The sequence below is a fragment of the Delphinus delphis genome, chromosome 8 (genome assembly GCF_949987515.2).
Source record: "Delphinus delphis chromosome 8, mDelDel1.2, whole genome shotgun sequence".
NCBI classification, from domain to species: domain Eukaryota; kingdom Metazoa; phylum Chordata; class Mammalia; order Artiodactyla; family Delphinidae; genus Delphinus; species Delphinus delphis.
The window spans coordinates 96,941,221-96,958,091 of record NC_082690.1 but is presented as its reverse complement, the minus strand read 5'-3'; the positions used below and the strand labels follow the sequence as shown (position 1 = coordinate 96,958,091).

Sequence of the window (16,871 nt, the reverse complement as noted above, 5' to 3'; positions counted from 1 at the left end):
TGATGGTTCAGGAGGTAATGCGCGTGATGGGGGGGACAGTTCAAGGCAGTGTATACGAGCAATGGTTCACACGTTAATGACAGTGATGGGGAGCGGCAGATGAAGCTTCACTTGCTCGCCCACTGCTCACCTCCTGCTGTGCGGCCCAGGGGCTGGGGACCTCTGCTCTAGGGCATATAAGTCTTGAAGGATAAGTAGAAACATATCACATATAGATGATATATATGAAGATGAAGGTGAAGAGTCTATTCCAAGTTGTTGGAAAAATAAGTACAAAAACCACAACCTCCTCAGAGAATAATGAGGTGATCAGAGAGGGAAGGAGCAGGAATAAGGCTGAGTTGGGGGACTTTCCTGATGGTCCAGTGGCTAAGACTCTGCACTCCCAATGCAGTGGGCCCAGGTTCGATCCCTGGTCAGGGAACTAGATCCCACATGCCACGACTAAAAAATGATCCCGCATGCCACAACTAAGACCCAACACAACCAAATAAATAAGTTTTTTTTTTAAAAAAAAAGGCTGAGTTGGAACCAGAGTGTGAAGAGCTTTGAGTGCCTAGTTAAGACACCGTCCTGGTGGAGGGAAGGGAACCCTCCTACACTGTTGGTGGGAATGTAAATTGGTACAGCCACTATGGAGAACAGTATGGATTTTCCTTAAAAAACTAAAAATAGAGCTACCATATGACCCTGCAATCCCACTCCTGGGCATATATCCAGAGAAAAACATGGTCCGAAAGGATACATGCACCCGAATGTTCTTTGCAGCACTGTTTACAGTAGCCAAGACATGGAAGCAACCTAAATGTCCAATGACAGAGGAGTGGATAAAGAAGATGTGGTACATATATACAATGGAATATTACCCAGCAATTAAAAAGAATGAAATAATGCCATTTGCAGCAACATGGATGGACCTAGAGACTGTCATACTGAGTGAAGTAAGTCAGAAAGAGAAAGAGAAATATCCTGTGATATCCTTTATATGCAGAATCTAAAAAGAAATATACAAATGAATTTATTTACAAAACAGAAACAGACTCACAGACTTAGAGAATGAACTTATGGTTACCGGGGGTGGAAGGATGGGGGGAAGGGATAGTTAGGGAGTTTGGGATCGACATGTACACACTGCTATATTTAAAATGGACAACCAACAAGGACCTACTGTATAGCACAGGGAACTCTGCTCGATGTTATGTGGCAGCCTGGATAGGAGGGGAGTCTGTGGGAGTATGGATACATGTATATGTATGGTTGAGTCCCTTTGCTGTGCACCTTAAACTATCACAACACTGTTAATCAGCTATACTCCAATATAAAATAAAAAGTTAAAAAAAAAAAAAAAGACATCCTTCTGGCCATAACCTTACCTCAGAAGTCTTGAGTGAGATCTCCACACACATAGACCTCCCGACGGCAGGCAGCTGCCCTGCCAGCGCCTTCTTTGCTTCATGCGTAACCTCTGGGATGTCTTTGATTGCTAAATTGAACTAGAAAACAAAAGGAACTTTGTGTTAAACACTCACAAGGAACATTATGGAAACATAAAGTAGTAAGATTGGATGCTGAGTAAAGCAGGCATTGCTCTTGACTGATTAAGGACATTCATTTACTTCTCCCTTCCCCATAAGATATCTTGCATCAAAGTCCCAAAACTCAGGTTGAAAAAGCTTTTCACCTATCACAGCAGAAAGCCAAAAAACAAATACATCAGACTAACACTGATGAAGAACATACTTTCCAAGTGAATGGATCAAATGGAATTAGGTATTTTAATGTTATGATTTAGTAATACTAGAAATAGAATTATTTATTACTACACTGTGATTCCTTGTGACAAACACCATAGTATATCCCTTAACAAACAATTGGAATTTTACCCAGTCTGAACCCGTTGGGGAAGAAGATGAACGAGTACAAATCTTCTCGCCCAGTCGAGCCTGGACAATCACTTGGACAGTCTAAAAAAAGCAAACAAAAAATCAAAGATGAAAAGTTAAAACAAATTGATCTGGCTCCTAATCAGGGTTAAAACCCTCCCAATGCAGGATTTAAAAGATGCCAATGATCATAACTATACTTCAGGAAAGGGTAGGATTTAAAACCTTCAAGAACACGTAGGAAAAAAACATGGCACAAAAATAACACTGTAAATATTCCTGAGGGCACAGTGTCAACCAATTAGAGAAATTACAATTTGAGGCTTGTAATCTATAATATTCTCACACGGCAGAAAGAAAGTTGCACATGATGGCTCTGACTTTCATAGAAAAACAAGTCCAACCATAGGTTTAAATATTCACTGCCATACACTTATGTAATCATAGTTGATTTAAACCAAGGATTCCACAATTATTCATATGACTTGGCCCATATGGCAAAAGTCTTCCAACTAATTTTACAACCAGAATCTACTGCATGGATTATTCTTACATAGCAATGGTTGAGAGGAAGGAGTGAGAGTGGTGGAAATGATTTTTAGATTTAGGAAAATATGCCTTCTAAAGCATTCAAAATTCAGTTTTAATTCTTCATTTACCCAGAAGGGAACAATAAGTGAAAGTGAGACATTTCAGAGGTAGTTGATGCTTACGGAAAGATGCCCAAACTGCTGTCCATTCCAGTCCGCAGTCTTTGTTCCCACCCCAAGGGAACATACTGTGCCAATAACCTGGCATAATAAGTTTGACATTTCTGCAAACAGGCTTGCAAAAAAAAATTTTTTTTGAACAAGTAGCTGAGGAAAATTGGAAGCTACTTTTTAGTTACACCCCCAGTACCGCCCCCAAATTTCACAGTTTGGTTTACAACAGACAGAAGTATCCCTTAAAATGGGCAAGCTGCAAGCTGTTATGCTATATTTCCAAAAAGGGAGAAGCACGGAAGTTATTTCTAACAGTTCTAGGCTCAAGAGAATGGATATAGTACCTTGAGGGCAAAAAACTTAATGAACTTGTCCAGGTCCTTTCTGTCCTGGGAATTGAGATCAGTTTCCATTGCCTATAGGAATCTAAAACAGGAAGAAAAAAAAAAAGTGTTGAAAAATGTGACTAATATCTTTTAAAAGGGATTGCTACAACAAAGCATACAGAGATGGTATTGTCTACTAGCTGTATGAATAGTCACGTAGGAGGTAAAAAAAAATTTCCCCCCTGACTAAAAGACACCAAAGTGAAAAATACATACTATCTTTTGAGCAAAATAAATTCCACACAAAGAGCTAAATCTATAGACCTTAAAAATAGATGAGACAAGCCATTTTACCTGAATCTGAAACTTTGAGCTTTTAAATATAACTTATATATTAAAAAAGTTATATTACTTACCTATTAAAAAAGTTTTATTACCCAGCATATTGAAGACTAAGTGCTAATGAGACAAAAAGTTTATTAAAACATAAAGTGAGTTAACATTCCTTCAAAGGGCCAGTAAATCAATTTAACTTTGGGCGGGAGTGGGGTAGGGGTGGGGGTGGGTTTTGGACCCCTTCTGAGAATCCAATGACATGACAAGCCCTTTCTCCAAAAAAATGCACAAATATAGAAACTTTGGGTATATTCAGGGAGTTCATGAGTTTCACGAAGTACATCATAAACCCCCAGGTTAAAATGTTTTGAGAAGGGGCTGGTATGAGGAAGAAAGCATTTACAGAGAGAAGAGCATGAACAAAGGCGTATAAGCCACAGAGAGCAAACTGGGTTTGCAACTATTAAGTATGCCAATTTTCCAGCGGTTGTGTATGGCTGGCTGGGGCCAGATCATGAGAGACTTAAATACAGTGCTAGAGACTGACCTGCATCTAATATGCCAGAAATGGGAGCACCCTCAAGGCTTTTGAGGAGAGGAAGCAACACAATCCAAATGGTGCTTTAGATGATAGCTTTGCTGGCATATTGTAGAATAGTTTTGAGTATGGAAAGCAGGGAAACCAATTAGGTCCTTGGCAATAATTCAGGCTTGTGGTCAAGGCTAAAACTCTAATACAGATACAGACATGATTTGGAAATAGTATGGATGGGAAGTATTTTAAAGGAAGAGCTAACAGGATTTAAGGACTGAGTGCAAAAAGTTTAATGGGCTTTCAGAAAAACAAGAAAGCCAGAGGGACAGCTAGTTTTAAGGAAAGGTATAAACAAAAGGATAGAGTTGAAACAGGAAATAATACAAGTTAAAAAAAAACATTGTTCTCTATTGAGGTATAACTTACATGTAGTGAAATGCACAAATCTTAGGTGCATTTCAATAAACATTTTGTATGTAAACACTCATATAATGACAACCCAGATCAAGTTATAGTACATTTCCAATAATCCAGAAGGTGCCTTTGTGTTCCCTTGGTCAATAAAACCACCAAAAAGCAACCATGATTCTGACCTCTATCACCATAGATTAGTTTTGTTTGTTTGTTTGTTTATTTGCTTTTTTAAGAAAATGTTGGGGGGTAGGAGTTTATTAATTAATTTATTTATTTTTGCTGTGTTGGGTCTTCGTTTCTGTGCAAGGGCTTTCTCTAGTTGTGGCAAGCGGGGGCCACTCTTCATTGTGGTGCACGGGCCTCTCACTGTGGCGGCCTCTCTCTTTGCGGAGCACAGGCTCCAGACGCGCAGGCTCAGTACTTGTGGCTCACGGGCCTAGACGCTCCACGGCAGGTGGGATCCTCCCAGACCAGGGCTCGAACCCACGTCTCCTGCATTAGCAGACAGATTCTCAACCACTGCGCCACCAGGGAAGCCCCTAGTTTTGTTTGTTTTGAATTTCTTATAAATGGAATCAAATAGTATTAACTCTTCTGTTGTGTACCTTCCTTTATTCAACATTATGTCTGTAAGATTCATTTATAATGCTGCATGTAGCAGTTTATTCTTTTTCATTGTTATGTAGCACTCCATTTTATGAATATGCCACAATTTATAAATTAAACTGTTGATAAATATTTGGGTTGTTTCCTGCTTTTAGCTGTTATATTCTTTTTTTTTTTTTTTTTTTTGGCTGCATTGGGTCTACGATGCTGCGCACGGGCTTTCTCTAGTTGCGGCGAGCGGGGGCTACTCTTCCTTGTGGTGCGTGTGCTTCTCATTGCATTGGCTTCTCGTTGCGGAGTACGGGCTCTAGGGCATGCAGGCTTCAGTAGTTGTGGCTCATGGGCTATAGAGCGCAGGCTCAGTAGTTGCTGTGCACGGGCTTAGTTGCCCAACGGCGTGTGGGATCTTCCCGGACCAGGGCTCAAACCCGTGTCCCCTGCATTGGCAAGTGGATTCTTAACCACTGCGCCACCAGGGAAGTCGGTTATTATATTCTTACATGAGAGTTTTTGTGAATATAAATACTCACTGCTATCAGATGTAGAGCCAGGAGTGTTGTTGTTGGGTCACAGAGTATGCATATGCAGGCATACCTTGTTTTATTGCACCTTGCTTCACAGATATTGCCACCTCCTCTTCTTAAAAAACAAATTGAAGGGGCTTCCCTGGTGGCGCAGTGGTTAAGAATCCGCCTGCCAATGCAGGGGACACGGATTCCAGCCCTGGTCCAGGATGATCCCACGTGCTGTGGAGCAACTAAGCCCATGCGCCACAACTACTGAGCCTACCCTCTAGAGCCTGCGAGCTGTAACTACTGAGCCCACGTGCTACAACTACGGAAGTCCATGCACCTAGAGCCCATGCTCCGCAACAAGAGAAGCCACCGCAATGAGAAGCCCATGCACTGCAAAGAAGAGAATAACCCCCGCTCGCCGCAACTAGAGAAAGCCCGCGCACAGCAACAAAGACCCAAAGCAGCCAAAAATAAATAAATAAAATAAATAAATTTATTAAATAAAAAAATTGAAGGTTTGGGTCAACCCTGTGTTGAGCAAGTCTATCAGCGCCATTTTTCCCATGGCATTTGCTCACTTCGTGTCACAGTGTCATATTTTGGTAATTCTCAAAATATTTCAAACCCTCCACCAGCAAAAAGATTACAACTCACTGAAGGCTCAGATGATGGCTAGCATTTTTTAGTAATAAAGTATTTTTAAATTAAGGTATGTACATTGTTTTTTTTAAGACATAATGCTATTGCACTCTTAATAGTCTATAGTTTAGTTTAAACACACTTCTATGCACAGGGAAACAAAAAAATTCATGTGATTCACTTTATCACAGTGATCTGGAACCGACCCACAATATATCCAAGGTATGCCTGTGTTTAGCTTTGATAGATACTGCCAAACAGTTTTCTAGGATCTGTACCAATTTACATCACCACCAACAGTACCTTAGAGCTCCCAGTGTTCCACATCTATACTACCACTTCGTATTGCTGATTCCTTAGCCATCTTGGTAGGAGTGTGGTGGTATTTCATTTAATCTGCATTGAATGACTGATGATTAAATTAGAGATGAAATGATGACTGCCTTTCCTCCAATGATACCTTTTCATATGTTTATTAGACATTTGGATATCCTCTTTCATAAAGTGCTAGTTCAAGCCTTTTGCCCACTTAAAAAATTAGGTTGTCTTTTTCTTACTGAATTGTGGGAGTTTTAAAAAATATATAGTGGATTCAGTACATTGTTGGCTATGTACTGCAAATACCTTCTCCCAGTTCGTGGCTTGCCTTTCTTGTGGAATTTGTTTCTTATCGTGAGAGTCACGACATACTAACGGACAATGGCCAGACTATATATATAAAGATAGAGCTCTGACCCACAATCTGCAAAAATCCAGCCCAGAAAGCCAACCTACTATCTACACTTACCAGTCAAGGAAGTCAGACTATCTCTAGCAACCAGTCCAGGAAGTCAAATGATAACCCCTGTAAAAACTGGCCCCAAACAGCCAGGACTTGATTAACTGACAGCTTCCCTAATTTTTATCCCTGCTTCCAACTTAGGACCAACCAGAGAAAGCCAAATATGTACCCCAACCAATCATATAGAGTACCCCCACTTGTAGTCAGGCTGCCTACAGCTTCCTTGTGCCAACAGCCCCAAATCAGGACATTCCTGAAGGCTTCCCTGCCTTTTTTCCATTATAAAGCTTCCCCAGTGGTCTACCTACCTTTGCATCTCTGCCAAAGGCAAGCGCTGGAACTGACTCCTCTGCTACCCGAAAGCTCTGAATAAATGGCCTTCACCTGTTCTCATCTGGGTGGTTTTTATGTCCACATTAAATACAGATTTATTGAGGTATAATTGACAATATCAGAAGTATAAGATAAGTTTTGACAGGTTTATAACTGTAAAATCATCACCACAAAATAGTGAACGTAACAATTACTCCCCCAAAGTTTCCTCATGTTCCTTCATACTCCCTCCCTCCAGCCGCGCCCCCATAATCCCCCATACCTAAACAACCTCTGATATGCTTTCTATCACTAAAGATCCCTACCTGCATTTTCCAGAGTTTTATATAAATTAAATCATACAGTATGTACTCTTTGGCTTCTTTCACTAAACACAATCATTTTGAGATTCACCCATGTTATATATTTTTTCACCCACGTTATATTCTATGTCAATAGTTCATTTCTTTTTTCTTTAATTTTTTTTTGATGTGGACTATTTTTTAAAGTCTTTATTGAATTTGTTACAATACTGCTTCTGTTCCATGTTTTGGTCACAAGGCCATGTGGGATTCTAGCTCCCCACAGGGATCGAACCTGCATCCCCTGCATTGGAAGGTGAAGTCTCAACCACTGGACTGCCAGGGAAGTCCCGATGGTTCATTCCTTTTTATTGCTGAGCATCATCCTCTTATGGAGTTTCCTGATGATCAGAGGTTCTTTATTTTAGTAAGTCCAATTTATTAACATTTTCTTTGATGGTTAGCACTTTTCTGTGTCCTGTTAAAAATTTTTTTGCTGATCTCAAAGTCATGAAAATATTCTCCTACATTTTCTTCTAGAAATATTACTCTTTACCTTTCACAGTTAGATTCGTGATCCATCGAAAATTAATTTGTATATGTGGTGTACGTTAGGGATCAAGGTTCACTATTTTTTGCCTATCAGTTCAGTTTATTTAATAGGTTGAGTTAGAAACACCTGAAGATCTGTCTGAAAATGCTAAATCTGAAGCTAATGGAAAAGGTTAAGACTGAGATTAAAGTTGGAGATAAATCTCAAAAAAGAAGGAATTATTAAAACTATAGCAACAGATGAAATCACCAAGGGAGATAACAGGAAAAAAAAAAAAAACAACGACCTTGGAAAGCATTTGCATAAAAGAACCACAAAAAGAAATGCAAGAACTAATCAGAGAAATAGGAGATAAAATGATTTCTGAGAAGTTTTCATTGAAACTGAGGGGAAATTAAAGTTTCAAGATTGAAGGGATGGTCAAACAGTGTAAGTTCTTGTGGAGGAGGCAAAACTTTACCTCTACGCATATTAAACTTTGAGCTGGGACTCCTTCAACAAAAAGACAGATTAACAAGAGCAAAACAGTTTACTGACTAATGCAGCACCTACCACAGAGGAGAAACCTCAACAAAAAATAACTCAAAGCAGTGGCTTAGAACTATGGCTCATATGGGGTCTTCAACAAAGAATAATAACTTCATAGAGAAATGACAGGACAAAGGAAAGCAGTTTTAGGCATTCAAGGGTGCAGGCTGTGGGAGGAAACTAAGGGAGCAAGGTTTGTTTGCAGATTTCTCTGGTGTCTTCTCAGGTCTGATAAGAATCTGTCTCCAGTAAAAAAGGGGAATTTATATCCTGCCTTTAGGCAGAAAATGGGAGGGCAGTGAAAGGTTCTCCTGCATTTGCTGCTTCTTAACTGCCTTCAGCTCAAAATAATTATGTCAAAGAGGCATATTTTGGGATGACATATTCTGGATTCCTTCATTCTCAAGAGGAAAAGGCCACTGGACTTGGCATTACGTTGTTAATGACCTTTGAGAGGAGAGTTTCTTAGGGTGGTAGTGAGGAATGGATTCAGCTACTTCTGAGATGTTAGACAGGAAAAGAGCTCAAGCTTTTCTGTTAAAAGGATTTTCCCTGTAGGATAGGAATATCTGAGCAAATTTATAGGTGGGGGGTGGGAAGAAACCAATGAAGGAGAAATAAAACCTTTGAGAAGAAATAACTGATGAGATCCACAGGAGAATCTACTGATCAAATTACAAAGGACTCATCTTTGGGGGCCTATCAAATAATATGCTTGACATGTACACCCACCTTCAGGCCTTCCTAATTTTGGTTGAAAAGAACACTAACAAATATTAAAGTAAAAATAAAAAGACCTTTTAAAGGGTTAAACAGCTCAAGGCCCTGAAGCAACACAGCAACAGATCTGAGATAAGAACAGTGCTGGAGGATTGGGCTGCCCCTATCTTACACTGAAGTGGGGAAGTGCTCCCACTACCAGAGCATCTACCAAAGCACAAACATTATAATGGCACAATGACTCTTGTGACTTTTTGTACCACTGGAAGCACTCAAAGGATTATGTAACTAGAGTTAGTTATTGAGCCAAAAAGGGTGGTCTCCACAGAGAAAAAGTTCTCTCAAAGGTATCAGAGCTTATTGTCCCCTTAGGCCTAGGCTATCTATCAAGGATATTAGTTCATCCTTTACAATAGAAATGTAATAGAAAGTTTACTTTTGCTTTGCACTTTGCAAAATTCCTTCTTTGAGTGCTCCAAGGAATATAAACGGAAATTTGGTACAAACATTAAAAACACTGAATTCTTTCTTTTTTTCTGCCCTTTACTACACTAGCCAATTACTGAATCCTTCAAACTTATGCTTATACAAAATCCTTTATATTAGCAGCATTTTCATTTCCATAGATAACCACCTTAATCCAAGTCTCATTCCTTATCTGGAAGAGACTCTCTCGGTTAGTTACTTTACCTTTGAAGAGGATAGGCTATGCCATCCTAAAATATGCCACTTTGGCATAAAGATTATTTTTAGCTGAAGACATTTGAGATTCAACAGATGTAGAAAAGAAATCTTCTCAGAGCTTCCCTTATCTGACTAAAAGCGGAAACTTCTAAGAAATGAGGACTGCCATAAATTCCCATTTCAGGTTGGCTTCTACCCCAGGAGAGAGACCTAACATAAACCTAATATAAATCCCCTATCTGGGGGAGTTTCATAGTCATGAAGAAGATGGAAAGACCATTTGCACCCACACAAGATAAAGTCTGTTATGACAAACTTTCTTATTTCCCATTTGTTCTCCTAAACACCCATTCTTCTTTCCTAAAGAAACTAATTTTTCTTCCTATAAAACCTTTCTCCCCTCTCTTCCTCTTACTGAGTTAGACATTTAAGTCCCAAATTTTTACCACCTCCTTGAGCTATTCATCACTGAGCACTCCTGTGGTATACACTTTGCAGGCATTAATAAACTGTCTTTTCTCTTGCTAATCTATCTTTCGTTGGTTTAATTTGCACGCCCCCATCTGCTGAATCCAAGAGGTTATAGGAAAAGTTTCTTTCCCAACACCTCCTTCTAGATTATACTGTAAACCTCAGGTAAACCACTGAAAGGCTAGTCTAATAAAGCATTATGTCATCATATTGCTCCTACGTGCCAGAACTTTGGGCAGACTCCTCAGTCTGACCTTCAAGAGTCAACATACAAAGTCAGCGGGGAAAATAGGTAAAATGATTTTGCAAAGGTGATCAGAGGCTTGCTGGTAGTTTCAGGAAAGATCTTGGTCACTGAAACTAGCAAATAAATGGTGATCCTGGACAAGGATCTAGTCCTTGGATGTACATGCTCAGGAAACTAATTTTATTAGTTCAGTCAAGGTTTGGGGGACTTCACTTACAAGAGACAGTTTACATACCATAAATCCCATTTATTAATTGAGAAATAAAACTGCCAAGTCGATAAAAGAAGCATCAAGTGATCAACATGTTGCCTTTCCTACAAGGAGACCATTTTGGGAAAATAAAATCATATCAACCCACTATTAGCTTCATATATCCTTCTCTACCTCAGGAACAAGCACATTGGAATTCTGCCACCAAGAGTCTAGAGAGGGCCTTCTTAGTTGACAATGAATGTATGTGACTTTCTTTCCTTTAGACTTTACAGACCACTGCCCATATCAGTCATTGTCACCAACATGTTATAACTGCCAAAGACCCTTGATGGAACAGGTTTTAAGAAAATATATCAGCTGCTAGAAGACTAAGGCAAAGTAGGGCTTTTAGGTTACCACTTCGTTTAAGTCAAGGCCACTTTACCTCTCAGCATTCTAGTCTCTCAATTACATAGCAAACTCTTCTGCAAGTGAAATAGGAGGGAAGGAGGCAGGGCACAACCTTTGAAAGAATGACATAGCCTGAGGACATGACGTAAACTGATTAGAACCAAATGGGTCCAAGATGGCAGACAAGTCGACTTCCACTAGACCTTGAGCCTCAGTACACGCTCACATCAGCAAGCTAAATAACACACCCACAGGCGCCAGGACAGTTTCAAGACGGACTATAAGGATCAAAAAGTAGGCAGTGGCCCAATTCCTGGAAATCCCCACCCCTTCCTAAAATAGCTGGAATACTCCTCCCACTCATTAGCCTATGAAATTACCCACTCCTATAAAAACTGACAATCCCATACCCTGGTGCCTCTCTCACCTTCTGAGATGGCCCACGCTTTGTCTGTGGAGTGTGTTTCCCCCAAGGCCGCTCTCACCTTCTGAGATGGCCCACACTCTGTCTGTGTGTTTCTAAATAAATCCACTTCTTACGTATCACTTTGTCTCTCACTGAATTCTTTCTGCTATGAGACATCAAGAAACTGAGCTTCATTAAGTCCTGAAACCATGTGTGTGATCTCAGTTGGAAGACCATGGGTTTTGTCTGGGTTCGAGTTCCGGCACATGGGTTCAAGTGCCAATCTGAGGTGCAAGGTTTCACAAGCATTCAAATCTCATGTCCCTTTCCTGTTAATATGTTGAATAAGCAAGCTCATCAGCGCTACTTATTACCTTATTAAAGTTTTTTGCCTTAGGGACATAAACCAATTACTATGTATGATTTTTGGATATTTACAAAAAGTTCTATGTGGTTCCCACCCACATATATTTGATTCAATTTACCAGAGGTCACCTCTAAAATGGCTTAATTAGGCCAAAAGTATATTTATGAATCATAATGCTCCTAATATTGCTGTCCCTTCAAGCTTCATCAGAATCTATTTCCCCAGACTTGCCACTTGTAGCTTTTCTTGTCTGAGAAATACCTCACTTAATTAAGGCCTTTCTTCAAGGCTTAAGATATTTAACAAATAACAAAAACTATTTACTGGACCTTGATTAGCAATTTCAATTTAGCAACATTCTCTACACATCATTTTCATTAACAGAAGTTCATAACAACAAATAATTCTGTCAGGTTCCCACAGTGTTTAGAACATGTGCAGACTTGTGCCAAACTAAAATGTTTTTAAACAATTATCTGAAAATAGAATGGATAAGCAAAATGTGGTATATACATGCAATGAAATATTATTCCACCTTAAAAAGGAAGGAAATTCTGACACATGCTACAACATGGATGAACTTTGAGGACATTATGCTAAAGTGAAAAGAACTAGTCACAAAAAGACAAATACTGTATGATTCCACTTATATGAGGTACTTAGAGTAGTCAAAATCGTAGAGACAGAAAGTATAATGGTGGTTGCCAGGAGCTGGGGGGAAGAGAGAATGGGGAGTTGCTGTTTAATAGGTAGAGTTTCAGTTTTACAAGATGAAAAGTTATGGGGACAGACGATAGTGAAGGCTGCACAGCAATGTGAATGTATTTAATGCTGCTGAACTGCACACTCAAAAATGGTTAAGATGGTAAAATTCTGTTGCTTGTATTTTAACACACACAGAAAAAGAAAAAAAGATGCCATTACTAAATAAATAAAGTTTCCCATTATTATGTAATGGTTGTAGATAATCACCAACTCCCAAATACTAGACAGAAGATTCTACAACACTGTTCAAGTGCAAGTGATACAATCAGGTAAAGGAAAAGTACAGTTATCTGGATAGACAGGTTTTTTAGATCTTTTACTTACTTTCATACTGAAATGCTAATTTTAAATTTTAAAAATACGAGTTCTTCTTAGGCAGACAAAACCCATTTATCTCAACTACTTTCCCAATCCTCAATTAAAAGCACAGAAATATAAAAGCTATAAATAAACCCAGAAGAAGAAATAACAATGAAAGATGTCAACAAAATATTGGGGGGAAAAAGTAAACAGACTGGTAAAGGATAAAGGTTCAATGTTTATTTCTGCTCACTCCTAAAAAAAGGGTGGAGGACTTAAAAAGCATACACACAGACAAGAGATAACAACATCAAAGTTCGGGAAGGTAGAAAGTAGAAGGAATAGATAACTGACTAAGCAGAGCACAGCTGATATCCAAGCCAGCAGCGGGAGAAACCCTAAACAAAGAAAGCTCTTCTGAACCAAAGAACCTAAGAAAGTCTAAGGAATTAGTCACCAGGTAGCTACTAAAGTAGGGTGGCAGATGGGGCTGAAAACAGGAGGATTATTTGAAAGTCCACGGAAGAAGCAGTTAGACCCCACTCTAAGCCCTACACCCACTCCATGACCCCACTCAGACCAGAACTGCCGTTCCTTCCTAACGTTAGAAGGCTGCACATTGGGAGGTCCCCAAATGGTGGAGTAGGAAGACCCTGATCTCACCTCCTCTCACAAAACTTACAATTATGTACAGAACAACTATTGAGAAAAAAGACCCTGACCCTAACTGACCCTAACCTACCAGAAAAGATCTTCTACAACTAAAGATATAAAGAAGGAACCACAACAAGATGGGTAAGAGTGGGGAGTCCCAGTACAGTCACAACCCATGCCCCCGGTTGAGGAACCCACAAACATAAGAATAATTACCATTGCAGAGATTCTCCCCAAGGAGCAAGGGGTCTGAGTCCCACACTGGACTAACCAGCCTGGGGGTCCTATGCCAGGAAGACAAGCCCCCAGAATGTTTGGCTTTGAAAGCCTGTGGAGCTTACATCTAGGAGCACCAGAGGGCTGTGGGAAATAGAATGGAATCTCTTAAAGGGCACACAAACTCTCACATGTGCCGGGACCTTTAAGGCAGAAGTAGTAATTTCAAAGGACCCTGGGTCAGAACTACCTGCTAATCTTGAAGAGTCTCCTGGAGAGGCAGAAGGCAACTGGAGTTCACCCTGGGGACATAGATACTTGTGGCAGCCATTTTTGGGAGCCTGTTCTACCACATGGACACTGGTGCAATCACCATTTTGGAATCCTCCCTCTACCACTAGCATGGTGTGTGTGTGTGTGTGCCAAGGGAAGCCCCTGTTCAATGTTCTTGTCTTAAGATACAAGTAACTTTTCTCAAGAGTCCAGGGGAAAAGAAAAAAGTAAGAAATCCTGCGTTGTTCTATTATACAGTATGTGATACATACAGAAAGAAGTAAAGCAATGTGGCCAACAGAGAACAATGTATGAATGTAGGTGAAGAGTATATGAAAGTTGGGGCTTCCCTGGTGGCGCAGTGGTTGAGAGTCCGCCTGCCGATGCAGGGGACACGGGTTCGTGCCCCGGTCCGGGAAGATCCCACATACCGCGGAGCAGCTGGGCCTGTGAGCCGTGGCCGTTGAGCCTGCGCGTCCGGAGCCTGTGCTCCGCAACGGGAGAGGCCACAACAGTGAGAGGCCCGCGTACCACAAAAAAAAAAAAAAAAAAAAGGAGTATATGAAAGTTCACTTTAATATTCTTACAATTTTTCTGTATATCTTACATTTTTCAAAAAAAATCTAACAAACAAAATCCATCCTCATCAAATGGTCTATAGCAGGGTAAAGTTCTTAACTAACTTTCACCCAGCATAAAAGTTTTCTATCTCCTTGTAGACCTATTTCAAATACAGTTTTTCAAACATCTGAATGACTGCTCTAGCTATACTTCCAAGTTCCCATCACAGGATATCCTTGCCTTGAGAGTGAAGGAGACAAGGAGTTCAATGCACTGCGCCATGTCAGATATGAGTTTCAAAACTCGGAGGACATCCAACAACAATGTGGACTAAACTAATGTTATCAGTCACACCCCACCCCTGCCCACTACAGATACATAAAAATGCAAATAAGATATGACAATAAAAAGATTTTGATACGCAGCTAAACCAGAAAGATTGAAAAATCCCAGGTTCCAGAAAAAAAGGTAAGTTAAAGCCATAGATATAAGGGAAAATTGATGCCAGGGAGCTGAGGTTTATGGAGAGCAAGGTCAGATTCTTATAATGAACACATGAGAACAAGAGTGGGGTGTGAGGGAATCATACCTCAAGCTTACGGGCAGGTAGAAACCTCCCCTGCAGAAAACCCCAGAGCCAAGTGCTCCTTGATCAGAGGCCAGAAGAATCCTAGAGAAGCAATGAAGAGCTTTGCCATCTATCATGGCAAGGTTGGGAGGTGGGGAAGTTACTCTCAAACCTTCAAAAGAATACATCAGTAAGGTACACAGATATAAGATCCAAAATTACACTACCTACATGGATGGTAAGGAAACAAAAAGCCAAGAAATTAACCTAAAAACTTGTCCAAAACCACTGAAACTCCTAGAAACAGGCAGAAGGAAGCCCGAAGGAGGCCTGAGAGAAGCTTTCACAGACTTGGATCATCAACAGCCTACTGCCAGGCCATTCATAACCCTTCCTTCCAACTTTTAGCTAGATGAACTCAGAATTTAAAAATCTGCAGATTGCACATGGAAATAAAACACCAAGAACTCAAAAGAACAAGACAATGTGAGAGACTACACATCTGAGATAGGAGACTGGGCAAGCTAAGAAGAAATACGCTTATTTATGAACTTGTTAAACACGTTGACTTAGAATGTTAAGGCAGTAGGTTAAAATTTTTTAAAGAATCACTTTATATAGTTTTTCTTAACAGAGTTATAATTCACATACCATAAAATTTACCATTTTAAAGTGTACAATTCAGTGCTTTTTAGTATATTCACAAGGATGTGCAACCATCACCACATTTTTATCACATTGAAAAGAAATCCCACATCTGTTATCCATCACTCCCCTTCCCCTTCTCCCTGTCCTTGGCAACTACTAGTAGGCTTTATTGCTATGGACTTGCTTATTCTGGAAGTTTCACATAAAGGAAATCCTATGTCACCTTTTTGTGACTTGCTTCCTTCACTTAGCATGTTTTCAAGGTTCACTCTGTATTTTAGCATGTGTCAGTACTTCATTCCTTTTTATGGCTGAATAATATTCCACTGAATTGGCAGACTACATTTTGTTAATTGACTCATCAAGTGATGGACGTCTAAGTTGTCTCCACTTTTTGGCTACTGTGAATAATATTCCTGAGAACACTCATGGGTAAGTTTTGGTGTTAACATATGATTCTCTTGGGTATATACCTACAAATGAAATTGCTGGATCATATGGTGATTCAACATTTAATTTTTTTGAGGAACTGCCAAACTGTTTTCCAAGGCAGCCATGCCATTTTACATTTGGTAATGGCTTAATTTTAAGATTAGGGTATATAATGAGTACGGAGATGACAGACATTATGAATGGGTCTTTTTTTTTTTCTTTTTTCTCCAAGTATTTCCTTGTTACTCCTTTCCCTTTTAATCCATAATATACAACCCAGATAAATAGGCTATTGCTGTATTCTTTAAGGTTTTTTTTTAATTTACAAAAACAATGGATAGTTCTTCTCTCAGAAGACAAATGTAGTTGTAATTTGTATGACTTCAAGCTAATTTTAAAAAGTTTTTATTATGAAAAATTTTACACATCACTCCGCTTCAACAGTGTAGAATAAGGTCTGCCCTTAGCCTCTGCCAGAAACACAGGTAATTTCTCCCTGGAAGAAAATAATGTTGTCCTAA

At 39.7% G+C, this 16,871-nt stretch overlaps 1 protein-coding gene and 1 non-coding gene across 10 annotated transcripts in view; one reads left to right on the top strand and one right to left on the bottom strand.

Annotated features, from left to right (window-relative positions):
• The window catches only part of ATG13 (autophagy related 13), a 45,936-nt gene that overhangs the window by 22,233 nt on the left and 6,832 nt on the right, over window positions 1–16,871 (bottom strand). For all 9 annotated transcript variants that reach the window (XR_009520408.1, XM_060018794.1, XM_060018796.1 and 6 more), the window contains exons 3-5: window positions 2,932–3,013; window positions 1,884–1,964; window positions 1,374–1,493 (exon numbers count right to left, since the gene is read on the bottom strand). Coding sequence is in view for 8 of the 9 variants with exons in the window: in XM_060018794.1 (XP_059874777.1) it covers window positions 1,374–1,493; window positions 1,884–1,964; window positions 2,932–3,000 (270 nt within the window). In the remaining variant the exon portion in view is untranslated. The remainder of the gene's footprint in view (window positions 1–1,373; window positions 1,494–1,883; window positions 1,965–2,931; window positions 3,014–16,871) is intronic.
• Window positions 352–424, top strand: TRNAG-CCC (transfer RNA glycine (anticodon CCC)). The gene has a single exon. It is a non-coding gene; the product is annotated as a tRNA-Gly (tRNA).